Raw genomic sequence first — 12,883 nt, 5'->3', positions numbered from 1 at the left:
CAAAATGTTAGTAGGAATATCCAAATATTTATTTGTGGTTTATCTTTCCCATAAAACTACACACCCCTCTAAACTTGCTAATATTTAACAGCAAAAGTTGTAAAAGAAGACTGTAATGAATTTGATGGCTGCATTTTTTCCCCTTCCAGAGCAAGAATTTACTCTTTGAGAAGATTAATGGTGGTCCAAAAAGAAGAAAGAGGGTAACTATCAGAATACTTTATAGCCCCTGTATCATCTAGAGAGCTAATAAGAATTAAAATCATACTGTTGAAATGTAGAGTTAGTCTAATGAATCTGCATTATACCTTAGATAATGCATAAAGTGAGGGAATCTCTGTGATAAACTACTACAGCAGGCTTCAGGACTGTCTACCAAGTACCAGATGTATTTCTCTAAATAACCTGTTGCTTTCAGAAAATGCACTTCAAAGCAGAGCATTAATTAAAAAATTTTATATGTGTTTTTAAATTGATGCTATTTGCATAAAACCATTTAAAAGTAATTAAATGTCTTTTAAACAGAAATTAAAAGTTTCCCACTAAAAATACTGGTAAAATTAATTACCACTATCCATACATGTAAATGACAGTACAGCTGTTTCTTTAGCTGATCTAATTTGATTCACTTATATACTTTGATTTACCTCAGATTGAACTCCTATCTCTGTGTCCCACTTGCTTGAAAGACAGAGAGAATAGATTCTCATCTTTCTGCCCCTGAAACGAGGAAGGCAATCCACGTATCACAGAGAACCTCACTATTTTCTCTCTTTTTTTTAGTAGTGTCAGCCCTTTTATCAAAAAAACACTTTCAGGCAGAGTCAAAGTCTTTAGCTTTGCAGCTGGTGGTTTGGTTTGTTTTTTTGGGTTTTTTTTTTTTAGTTGCTTTTTTTTTTTTCCAAGAAGAAAAAGTCCAGCTCTCTGCCAGAAAGTAGCTTTTCAAAATATGGCAGCACAGTTTATACTGTAAATTAAGTAAATTTGGTTTAAAATAACTGAAGCATAAGTGAAGATGATTTATTTATTTATTTACTTAACTCTCAAACCTAGTCTTTGCTAGAAAGGGAGAAGGTAAGTTGATTTCTTATCAATTCATGCATCACTGGTAATAAACACTGTTCAACTGTAAGTTAATGATCTATCTTGAGCTTAGTATCTGCCTTCAGCTTACATTTGATTTTTGAGTTTGTTAGCAGAAAAGGAAAAAGGGTAGTTATCTGATTTTAACTCTAAAGTAGAATTTACTCTGGAAATAGTTGTGTGGAATATTTATTAATACCTAGAGCAGCATGTTAAAGTGGGATTAGTGCAATATATACATGAGGAAAAAAAAAACAAAACAAACAAAAAAACATTTTCTGTGTGCTGACTGACGTAATCAGATACAAAAGGAATAATGGCTGGAGAGACATGACAGCCACATGGCCACGGGCAGCCCAGAATTTTGGAGGTGAAGCTCCAGTTTCTTGTTTTGCAGCAGATTTCTTAGCACAGGCATGTCACTTAATGGTAAATTCATTATCATTTAAAGTATTATATTGTTTTGAGAGTAATACTGTAATGACTACTAATGCTTTAATGAACCATTCAGAATTTTCACTTTTATCAGCACAAGGGTAACCTAGAGCTGTCAGCAGCAGAGTGTATTTTTCCAGAAACCAAAAAGCCCACAGGATTCCCCTCCTGGCTTCTGCAGTTCCTGCCACTTCTCCATGCCCTTCTGCACAGAGAGTTTAGAGGGGACAGCTTTTGGCAACCGATTGGTCTTTTGGGTCAGAATGTTCCAATTTTAACTTAAAGCAAGTCATATTTGGAGAATTGGGTTGTCCATGGAGAGTAACTGTGTTCTGTCTATACAAAGTTACAGTGCAACAGTCACAGAGGCACTACTGAGTCTACAAAGCTACATATTCTCTTAAGTATGTGTGTATATTCATATATTCCTATGTATGTATATAAACACACATACAAGCATAGATACACATAATCAGTATATATAGCAAAGGTATATATTTACGATTGTCTACTGTGTTATTTTTTGCAGCCTTTGCAGTGCAAGACAAGGAAGCCTCCAGTGACCTCTAATTTAACTAGCAATTCTCCCCTTTTTTTTAATTTCTATGCATGAGCATAGCCCTGTCCAGAGTCTGATATCCCAAATATGACAGGAGTGCTTCTGTAATCACTGAGTCCCGTTGCTGTGGGCTCGGAGCTGTGCACAAAGGTACTCGGGAACTGCATTGCTTTGAATTCAGCATAGCTGTATAGGATTAAACATTTTTTAGTCAAATCAGCCCAAGATTTTGCATTATATTTTGTGTTTTCTTTTGTTGGTTGAGAATGATTCAAATTTGTATGCATTTTCGTTCTCTTCTACTTTATTTCAAAAAGTAGCAAGCAAGTACCATTCCAAAAAAAAAAAAAGGCCAATTAATCTTCCTAAGAATCTTCAAATAATTCCTAGAAGTTTATGCAACAGCTGAATTTCACTACATTAACATTAAACAGAACTTCTTTCAACAAACACAAACAAATCATTTACATGTGTCTTATTTATAACAATTTAAAGCATTAAATTAGTGTTAGTTTTACTTTCAAAGATTTTTCCACATTTCTTAATATTTTTATGTTTTCACTTGCAGCAGGCAAAACACTCAAAAAAACAATAGAAGAAAGCAAAAGGGCTGCTCTGTTATGATTAAGTATGATAGCGTCTACAAATCTGGAGAAACCCAAGGGTTTAAACTCGAAGACAAACCCCAAATCTTTTCCAGAGATTTGACAAATACTTGAGATATTTGAAAAATAAATATTTCATGCCTATTTTAAAAGCTTTTTTTTTTTTCCCATAGTATTTAACTCCTACATTTTGGTGAAAGAAACACAGAAATATCTCAATAAAAGTAATTTCTATGATACTGCTAGCCTGACAAAAATCAGGAGATACTAGAAAATTTGCATTTCTCCAAAGTTTGTCCTTAGGTAAACAATTTTAATTGGCATCAAAAACAGCACACTAGAATTTTTGTCTATATCTGTGAAAGTATATACTTGAATTTTGTTTACACTGACACTCTTAACAGGCCAGAAAGTGGGTGTAAATAATATTTAATTCAATTCTCAAGCTCCACTAAACTGCTTGATACTTGCAAATACAATAAATACATTTTATTCCATTGGTATAGATAAAATTCAAGCATAGGCTTTCTACATTACTATGATCTCCAAACAGTTTTGAGACAGGATCTGTTCATCTTCAGTCTCACATTGTGCTGCTTGCATGGTGCAGAGTGAAGTTAAACCCTCGCCAGGGATGATCCTTCCAGCATTCCCTTGTTCTGGCAGTGGTAGGAGAGCTATTTCCTATGCCAAAACCTTGTTTGGCTCTGCTTCTGTGCCACCCGTTTTTTATCACAGCATCGAGAGGAAGCGAGGAGGGGTTTCCTGGAGAGATGGGCTAGAGAAGAGACTTTGGTCAAAAATGGTACCGTGGTACCTAACTTGCCTGTCAGCATAAGGTCTATCAGAGGCTACTGATTTAACCTAAAGCTTTACCTGTACTTCTCTAACAAATTCTGTCCTGCCTCAAGAATTAAGGAGTTAGATCTGCTGCTGCTTCTCTGCTGAGCTGAGGAAAGGAGGAGTGCAGCAAAAAGGCAGTGTTTAATTCAGACTGTCCTATATTCTTGATAGTCCTCCTTCACTTGTATTCTTTTTAGTGGATTGGATTAAATTCTTGCACACAAAAAATGTTAGAAAACAAAACACTGATTGACTTTTAGATTTACTCCCTGGCAGCAATTTTTTTTTCTTCAGTCTGCAAGTATTTGACAGATAAGAAATATATAAATATATTCAATAATCCTAGTTACCTTTTATATGTTTTCTTGTTTCTAATGAGCATAAATAATTTTTAACTTTTTCAGAGTGTGAACCCGTATCTGCAAGGACAGCGACTGGATAATGTTGTAGCAAAGAAGTCTGTTCCACATTTTTCAGATGAAGACAAGGGTCCTGAATAAGTACAATAAAAATGAATGATGAAAACTCATGCCATCCTCTGCTAGATCGTAATATTGCTTATATATAATCATCTATTAAAATCCTTGTGAATGGCAGCATGTTTATTATTTATATAATTGTAGATGAAAAACAGCTGTATTTATAACAGTATGTTCTCCTAGATAACAAAAATATGGTTCTGCTTTTCGTTAAGTTATGGTAAAAGGACATTTCTGTTATTTTTATTTTAGTCATGGAGCAAACTTAAAAAATGTTAGTCATTTTAATAGCTACGTGAGGTAAATGGTCTTAATGAGCAGCTTGTAAATAGGAAGATGTAAAAAAATTCCCAATTCGACTCCAACATTTAATCTTAAATGTTACTGTGTTTGACACATGAAAATTATAGTTTTATGTTTTGTTCACAAATATTGTTACTTAGCAAGGACAAAGTATTTATTTTACCCAGAGAATTTTGGCTTTTGGTCCATTTTAATAAACATTTAAGCAATCTACAAGGTTTGCAAAGTGACATTTTCCAAAATATTTCAGAGGCCCATTTGTCTTGGTTATTGCTGTGCAAATTTAAAAATTAAAGAACTGCTTTTTGACTCTATCCACTGGAATATTTTTCTGTTAGTTTTAGTCGTTCCATGTCCACAACTTTCCTGAACACTTGCACATCTATCTTCCTTATCAATGGTACTGTTGTGTGGAAATTAATCTCCCCCGCTGTTCTTTGTCTTAGTAACAGCAGCATTTATGCATTATCACATTCTTAAATTATGTGTCCCTGGGATATTATAAGTGAAGATGGAGACATTTGTCTGTGTTACTAATGTTGTGTCAACATCCTCTGAATCTAAATGCAGGATATGAAGGCCGTTACAGTTGATGATCTTCCAAAACTATGATATTCTAATAATGCTGGTAGCTATCACTGCTCTTGAAGTTGCTCTGGGAAGCTTAAATTGCCTTTTTGCCCCTAGGAGATTGAAGAACTTTATATTTCAGAAAACTGAGTTCTCCCTTTCTGAAAGATGAGACTATGAAATTATCTAATTTCAGAGCGCATCTGAAATATTTCAAGCCCATATGCATGGGGCATTGAAATTATGGAAAACAGCAGTAGCCTACACCTTTGAACTTCAAATCTATGGAAAAAAATTGTAGTTTCCTTTCCTGTCCTACAGAAAGATAACACTATGACAGGCATGATGACCCCTGAGAAAAAACAGGTAAGAAACTAACAGAAACTTAAAGGCCCTAGCTACCTAAGATTAAAGTTAATAGGATGGCACAAATATGACTGTGTATGGCATTTGCTTTTTCTATCCCAGCACTCAGTAATTTGTAGTAACTTATGTTATGAAGACGGTCAGTACTGTCATGTCATTTATGGGTAGATTGCAAAACTCTGTAACATTCTAGGCTAAACTATCATGTCTTCCATCATACTTCCTCTTTAAAAAGATTCTGGAAAACTAAATAGTATGCAACGCAGTGGGGTTTATACTCACATGTGATATGAAATTGAGGAGTCTGTGTGAATCACAGAGCTCCTTCCAATTCCAGTGCCTGGAATGGGATGGGAGTAATCCAGCTGTTCACATGAGGGAACTTGCATTCTCTGCTTCTGAAGCATACTCTTTTTCTCTGCGCTCCTGCTTCGTCTTCACACAGGTACTGAGAGCTGCAGGGTTGCAAAGGTTGTCTCCAAAACCAGAAGAAACCTATATATTGTGGCATGAATCTGAGATCAGAACCTACTGATGCCCAGTGGCCCAGAGTGTGTGAAACGGTGGTTCCTCCCACCTAACCCCACAGCCAGCTGCTGGTGCTGCCACAAGGCTGCCAGCTGGTCAGAGGCTACATTTCCATTACTAAGAAACTGGTGTTTCTTCAGATACTCAACTGTCTTATCAACACTTTTAAAACAATCTGAGGTATATTCTGTCCTTGTTAGCTGCAGTAAAAATCCATTTTAATCACAGAAATGAAGCAACCATGAAGGCAATTTATTTAAATTTTTACTAAGGACCAGCACATAATAAAAGGTGCTGTGTACAGTAAATGGGGGGCTTAAAAAGGGAGAAGTAAACAAGTATTGTTTCTTTAATAGTATCAGAAATCTCACATCTGATTTTTTGAAGCACTTTAGCTCACTACACCCCCTGTATGGGGATGTGCTAATCCGGTGCTGCTAGCTGACCAGCACAGGGATCCCCAGTGGCTGCCTGTCACCCTGGTAGGGCCTGAGGAGCTGCCCTTCTGTCTATGGTAGAACTGCACAGAGCAAGCGAAGGAAAAATTGCACAACTTAAGAGATGTTTTTGTCTTTAAATGCAGGCAAAAAAAACCTTTACACTGTACAATACAATGATGCGTCTTACTGGAACTGTCTGCTGGAAGAAATCAAACACATGGTGGTGAGCAACCATCTGCTGAGTACATCAGCTTGAGTGTTTCACCAGGAAGACTCAACAGCACTATTGTGAAATTTTAATAAAATATAGGTATTACACCATGATAATGAGATTAATTATTCTAATTTCAGTTTCATAGCAGAGCTGCCTTTCTGTACTGGTATTGGTAGTCCCATGTTAATTAAAAAAAACCCAAAACCAAGCAAAAAAAGTTGTCCTTCCTCTGCTCCAACAACAGTCCAAACACGTAGATGTATTTTTTAATAAAGAATCATCACAGTGCTGGTCTTTCAGAATCAATGAACAAAGATACTAACTATCCCCCTTACTAGGAGCTCACTCCACCAAACCAAGATTTACAAGAATGTAAATAGCTGTTCAGCTCTTACAGGTGTAATCACCCTTTTACATTTATGATGCATGTGAACTAAGGAGCATGTATATTGCTATTGTTGTTTAGAATTAAATTAAAACCTTTCAAGATTATTTTCAAATCTGCACGTGTATTAATTACCTCTGACATATTTGAGACACAATGTGCTTGAAAAAAGCTATACAAAATAAAGTGTATTGCCATGCAACATTGGTTTTGTCTGGTAAAGAAATATTTATGACCTTAGTTTAAAAAAAGCACTGTGTAACTGAGCAGATTATAGTATTTGATTGCAACAAAAAAACTTACTCTGGGGGTGCATGTGTACATATATACGCACACACACTCTTAACATACACCTTTTAAAAGATAGTCTTATAATAAACTCAGTAGTAAAGAATATAAAGATGTCAACCCACAGAAGAAAGTAATATAAAAATGCTTAGTGAATTATTTAGGAGGGGAAATAGCGATATGCTTCTTTTTATTGGCACATTTGTATTCACCTAACAAAACCATGCCACTAATCTATTCAGCAACTCATGAGCAAACCAAAGAAACTTGGAACTAGTTCTGGGAATCTGATGTCAGTGTCCCGAGAGTCACTTACAAGACTGTAAGTAAATCTGATCTGAAGCTTATTTTACCAAAATATGAAGTGTATTTTCATCTGTTAAACTGAGGAAGGACACAGGCAGAAAGATGACTACCAACTCAGTTAAGTTTTTGGCTTCATTGTGGACAAAGTGACAGGAATCTTTGTTTCCAAATGTCAAGAGTTGGGGATGAAGACAAGTATTTTTTGATGATGGAGACTTGAGTCCATGCCCTCAAATCAGGCCTCTAACCAGTTGCGGTGTGAAAGTGTTGAAAAGGCTTTGTTTTCATTTTCATGCTGTACAAAAACTAATTTTTGAACATTTAAATTTGTTGGGAAAAGCCCATAACAACACCAACACAAACCAAACTTGGAATCTTCTGGCCTTTTTGCTGGTAAGCTCACTAAACCATCTTACCTCATTTGTAATGCTGTAACACTTGTCCTGTGAATTAATTTTTATGCAAGTTCTTATTTTTTACATGCAAGTCTGGAATATCTGGATCATTATGACAAAGAGTTCAAAGATAACTTTTCAGGCAAAGTCACAGACTTGATTTATGGAGGGAGAAGGGGAAGGTACACAGATTCAGAAGATGCTACCATGACCACATGAAAATTTAAAAGGTACAAGGAAAGTACAGTTTCACATGACTCACAGGGGGGATGAGTGTCTTGTTCACTGTTTTATTAGCTAAGTGTGCTATAGGTAAAATTTAAGGTACCTCTCCATCCACATCAGAAGCTATCAAGGCTATTGGGGAATCAGAGAACATTATCATCAATTTTGAGACACCTGAATCAAAGGTTTCAGGCTAGTGGAATTGACAGTTAGATTTAATTGTATTTCCACCATGCTTGATACAAATAGAATGGCAATCTGATATGCCTTAAAGAAAAGACAATAGCAACAAAAAGCAAAGCGAACATACCGAATCCGTTGCCACATGTATACATATGCATACACTTAAAAATTTAGTTTTGTTTGAAGTCATGCAATTACATTCAATAATCTTAAATAACTATCATGTTCAGGAATTATCTCAAATAATAAGTCTTCTTTTTAAGTAAAGAATTACTGTGTCCCTTAAAAGGTCTGCCTGTTTGTGGTGCCTAGAGCCAAAGGCAGGTTCCAACCATAAGCAAAGACGACAAGCTCCCTTGAAGTGCGCAGCCACTGACAGTGACCTACTTACATGCAAACTAAATAAAAACTAAAAGGAAATCTAGAAGAAGAGAGTGGAATTGCCATCATGAAGGGCCCCATGAACCTCAAATATGTCTGACTGGCACAGGATTGGGTCCTAAGCCAATATTTCCAAATATGAGGCAATTAAAGGGTCAAATGAATCATTTTCCAAGCACATGCATGGTCCAGGTCTACCACACTCAAGCCTTTTGCTGTTAGGTGAAGAATGGCATTGAACTCCAGTTCATCATCCTAATTCACCATGAGAAGGAAGTATGTAGTATCAGCTCATGTTTGCTTTATTTCTGATGCTAACTGCTTTGCTGTGCTTACATGGATCCTGACAGTTGGAAGAGCTGCCAGCCGTGTGCTCAACACATGGGAGCATAACAAACTTTAAATGATGTGAGTGTCATGGCAGCAGCATTACCAGTCGGAACTAAAAGAGCTTAAAAAAATTTCCTGTTTGACTAACAAGGTCTGTTTTTGTATGTGGGGCAGAGGTGGGGAAGGGATCAGAGGTGGTAGAAATTTAGAATGGCTTCAGACTTTAAAGATTAGGTAGACTTGAGTCACCTCTTTTTATTTTTTCCTATAGTTCCTGTTACCAAAACACAAGGAATCCAGCTCCTATTTGCAATGCATGGGTGTCTTTTACATTTAATCACTGTGTTTCTTCATCCTACTCTCTGTCCAAGAAAAACAGTCGTGGGAGTTGGTGGCTAAACTTCATTGTAAACTGAGTGAGGCAAAGGAGAAAGCACAAAGAAAAATAATGTGTGCTACTAGCCTCAAACTCTCCCTCCTTCCCCAACCAGTGTCACTCATTTACAGACCATTAAGCTCTGATTTTAAATGTATAAACACTGACTACTTTTATCCAGACCTTTGTTCTGAAGGTAACCACCAGATGACAATGTAACATTCTTGGTAGACACCAAAGATGATAGCGGTTTTTAGGTCTGGGCATCTGACTATTTGTTAGATCATAGAAGGCACATACAGCTTTGATACTGGATTCAGTCTTAGCCTCTTTTAATTAATTCTGTATTCTGAGAAACAAAAAAAACCCCTAGCAGTTCTTCAGTGCATTATCTACATTCTAATGCCACAAAGTCCTCTAAAAGTGACTGAAATTCAAGTGGGATAGCCCCTATGGGGAAATGTCATCCTGACACCTTTCTACATTGGGAAATAAAACAACACACTGTGACATTTTTATTTCTAAATGGACAAAACAGACTCATAAAAGAACAAGTCAGATTGTCCAGAGAAGCACTTATAACTCACCATTGGTTAATTTTTCCTTTTTTTTTTTTTTTTTAACAATGCTGCAACCTAACTAATTCAATTGCAAAATTGCAATGCTACAACATGACTAACTCAATTGCAAAATTTTAGGTGACTCCAATGGGTAGTGCAGTGGCTGTAAGATTTATGGGCTTTAAAGCTGTGTTACTGCAGCTGAAGTAAGAAACCTATTTTTAATGCTGCATAAACCATTTATCAATTAAAAAAATAGTCATAACTGATTTAAGTAAGTTCTTTAAAAGTCACTGTAATAACAGATAAGTATTGCTGTCATAGTTTATGCATAGACCCTGGCTATTGGTTAAATTCCCAAACAACCTTATGACTGAGCTGCCACAGGGCTCTGTGCATGTGCTGGTAACGTGTGTGTGCACAGTTAAAAAAAACCAGAAAAGTTTGCCCTGCTTCTGATTCCTTACGGCTTTTTCCTGCTACTCCCACAGTGTCTCAAGCTTTGCTGCAGCCTTTCTGATGGTTATGGGTCTGAAGTTATAGGGTCTTGGAAGACTTGTTTTTGGGGGCTCTCAGGAGGGCAAGTTATCCAGCATGCAAGCAATATGTATCAGAATGATATACATTTCTTTCAGTTTAAAATACACAAATTATTTTCTACTTTAGTAGTTGAGGCTATATTGTAATTTCTAGCCATTTCCTGCTGTGTTTTTATGATCTCAGAAGCAACCTATGAGCAGTTAAAAAGGACAAGAATTTTACACAAACCTGAAGAAAAGACCTTCACAGACTGCCCCTAAAATATTGGTCACTTTGTATCTGGAGGTTCTTGGTGTGGAGGTTTACAAAACTGGGAATTATTTCCAATTAACAGATGAGTGGACAGTTGCAAAGAGGTTGAGGGCCAGCTCCACTAAAGGCGTAAGTACCCGTAAGGACTTCCGTGCAATACAAATACCAAAGTCCAAGCACATGATCCTCACGCCCTGCCTCCCTTGCTCCATTCCTTAGGCAGCTGAAGTCTATACACAACTATGTTTTCTTGTCAATGAAGTACCTCAGGCACCTAAACTTCTACTTCTGTGCATGCCTAGGACTGTTTGAAGCTTGGTGAACCTGCATAGCTCTACACCTATCTCAGTCCTAAACCCAACCTGAATTGACAAACTTGGCCATTCATCCCCTATATTCCCTGGGGGAATCAGCCTGGTGAGGCTCACGCCTTCTCACCCATCTCATGCATGTCTACAGGACCAGGCATTGCACAAAATACCACAGCAGAAGTAGCCAGTTTAATTAAAAAAAAAAAAAAAAAAAAAAAAGGTGTATGGCAAGAGGATCAAATCTCTAACGGTGCCAGAGGAGGGGATCAACAATGAACACAAATTTGTCATTAGTTAGGTTCGTAGGGCAGGGTGAACATGAAGAAGGACAGGGTAACACCTGGGATCTAGCTAATTCTCAAGGAGTGTTTCGGTAGCCAGCCAGATTCTGGATAAAAATATAGAAGTAGTCTTAGAGCATGGCGAAAACGATCCAACCACCCTCCCCCATCCTCTCCACTAGATAGATGCCTTATTTTGGCTCCATATCTTTATTTAACTGTTTCCTGAATTGCTGAACAGCCTCAGCAGGGGAGGTGCAGAGCCCTCCCATACAAACAGGCTCCTCTCTCATGGCTAAGCAGCTACACCTCTGGAGGTGTAGGAGATACAGGTTTGAACCCCTCCAGGGAGTAGACAGAGACCACAGTCTCTTCTTTTCTGATTTCTGAGACAGTAACAGCTGCCTTTTACTAATTTTTAAAGTAGTATTTTTGCAAGAAAATGAGATGTATTTAGCTGCTACCCAAATAATTGGAAGAATGTTGCATTTAGCAAGACAAATTATCAAGAGTTCATTTACTTGACTGTGCATTCTTTATTCTATAACTTAAAAAATATCTTTAGATCATTTTGCATCTATTGAAAAGAAAGCATTTTAAAACCTACTTTCTTACTCACTGTTAGCATTCTGGTGACAAATTTGATCTTGCAATCATTGTCATCCATCAAATTTGTTGACCAAGGGCGTCAGTGACCCTAAGAGATCCTGTTAGTGTTGCTAACAGGACATCTCCTTATAGCAAGACATGTCTTGTTATAAGAATTTTCAGCATTGAAGCTAAGTCACAATCTTTTTGTCCACACAGGCAGGAATAATTGCTTTCAAGGTGATTTTAGGTGGAATTCTGCTTATTAAAATATGCAGGGCCAAATACTGAAGGGGATTTCAAAGCTTTTCCAGAAGCTGGTGGTAGCATACTCAAAGCAAGAGGGATCTGGATCCCAGATAAAACAAACAACTTGATCTGATACTAAAACATAAAAGTACTTGGTCTTACAAAGTACATCCCTAAATTAGAAACAAAGAAGTCCTATTTGGTTATAGTGTTTTTTCTCTGCTAGGAAGGTGGTTTTGTTACACTTGACTGTAGTAGTCACCTCCTCCCTAATGTGCAAAGGCTTTCTAAAGAAATCATCCCAAATCCACTGGATAAAAAAGAGCTTTCTGCCTCCAGATAGCCTGTGCCCTCACATGGATTTATCTCAACTAATTGCATCAAGATAAAAACCACTGTACCTTGTCTCTGGGAGGTTTTTACATCACAATAGCTGTCTCAATGTAAAAACTTCAGCCTACAGAAGAAGCACGGCCAAAAGAAGTCATAAACTCTGAATGCAAGGATTTACTATATTAAAAAGGAGGATTTCTTCTTTGTCTCACAATGCAGGAAAATATCCTGTTCATTTCTGTTTTCTCTTTGGTCAGATCAGAAGAACAAGAAATAGCTACAGGGATCTTATATTTTCTTTTTTTTTAATGTGTCTGATAGCTTTTGGTGATGCCAACTCCCAAGGATTCTTTCCCCTAAATGTTCTATTATATTTTTCAAAAGGAAAAATATGTAATTTTTACTGTGAATTCATATGTTCATTTTGAAACCCTGACAAGAAATACAAGAAACCTCCTTTACAAGGAGTCTAGTT

The 12,883-nt window shown here is 36.9% G+C and overlaps 1 protein-coding gene across 6 annotated transcripts in view; it reads left to right on the top strand.

Moving 5' to 3' along the window:
- SCG5 (secretogranin V) overlaps positions 1-7,012 on the top strand; it is a 32,208-nt gene extending 25,196 nt beyond the window's left edge. For all 6 annotated transcript variants that reach the window (XM_074868167.1, XM_074868170.1, XM_074868166.1 and 3 more), the window contains exons 5-6: positions 150-203; positions 3,930-7,012. In XM_074868167.1, coding sequence (XP_074724268.1) covers positions 150-203; positions 3,930-4,025 — 150 coding nt within the window. In that variant the 3' untranslated portion in view covers positions 4,026-7,012. The remainder of the gene's footprint in view (positions 1-149; positions 204-3,929) is intronic.
- Positions 7,013-12,883: the final 5,871 nt, after the last annotated feature.

This window comes from Strix uralensis, chromosome 4 (assembly GCF_047716275.1).
Source record: "Strix uralensis isolate ZFMK-TIS-50842 chromosome 4, bStrUra1, whole genome shotgun sequence".
Lineage (NCBI taxonomy): Eukaryota > Metazoa > Chordata > Aves > Strigiformes > Strigidae > Strix > Strix uralensis.
The sequence above is the reverse complement of the archived record's forward strand: the minus strand, read 5'-3'. Positions and strand labels throughout refer to the sequence as shown.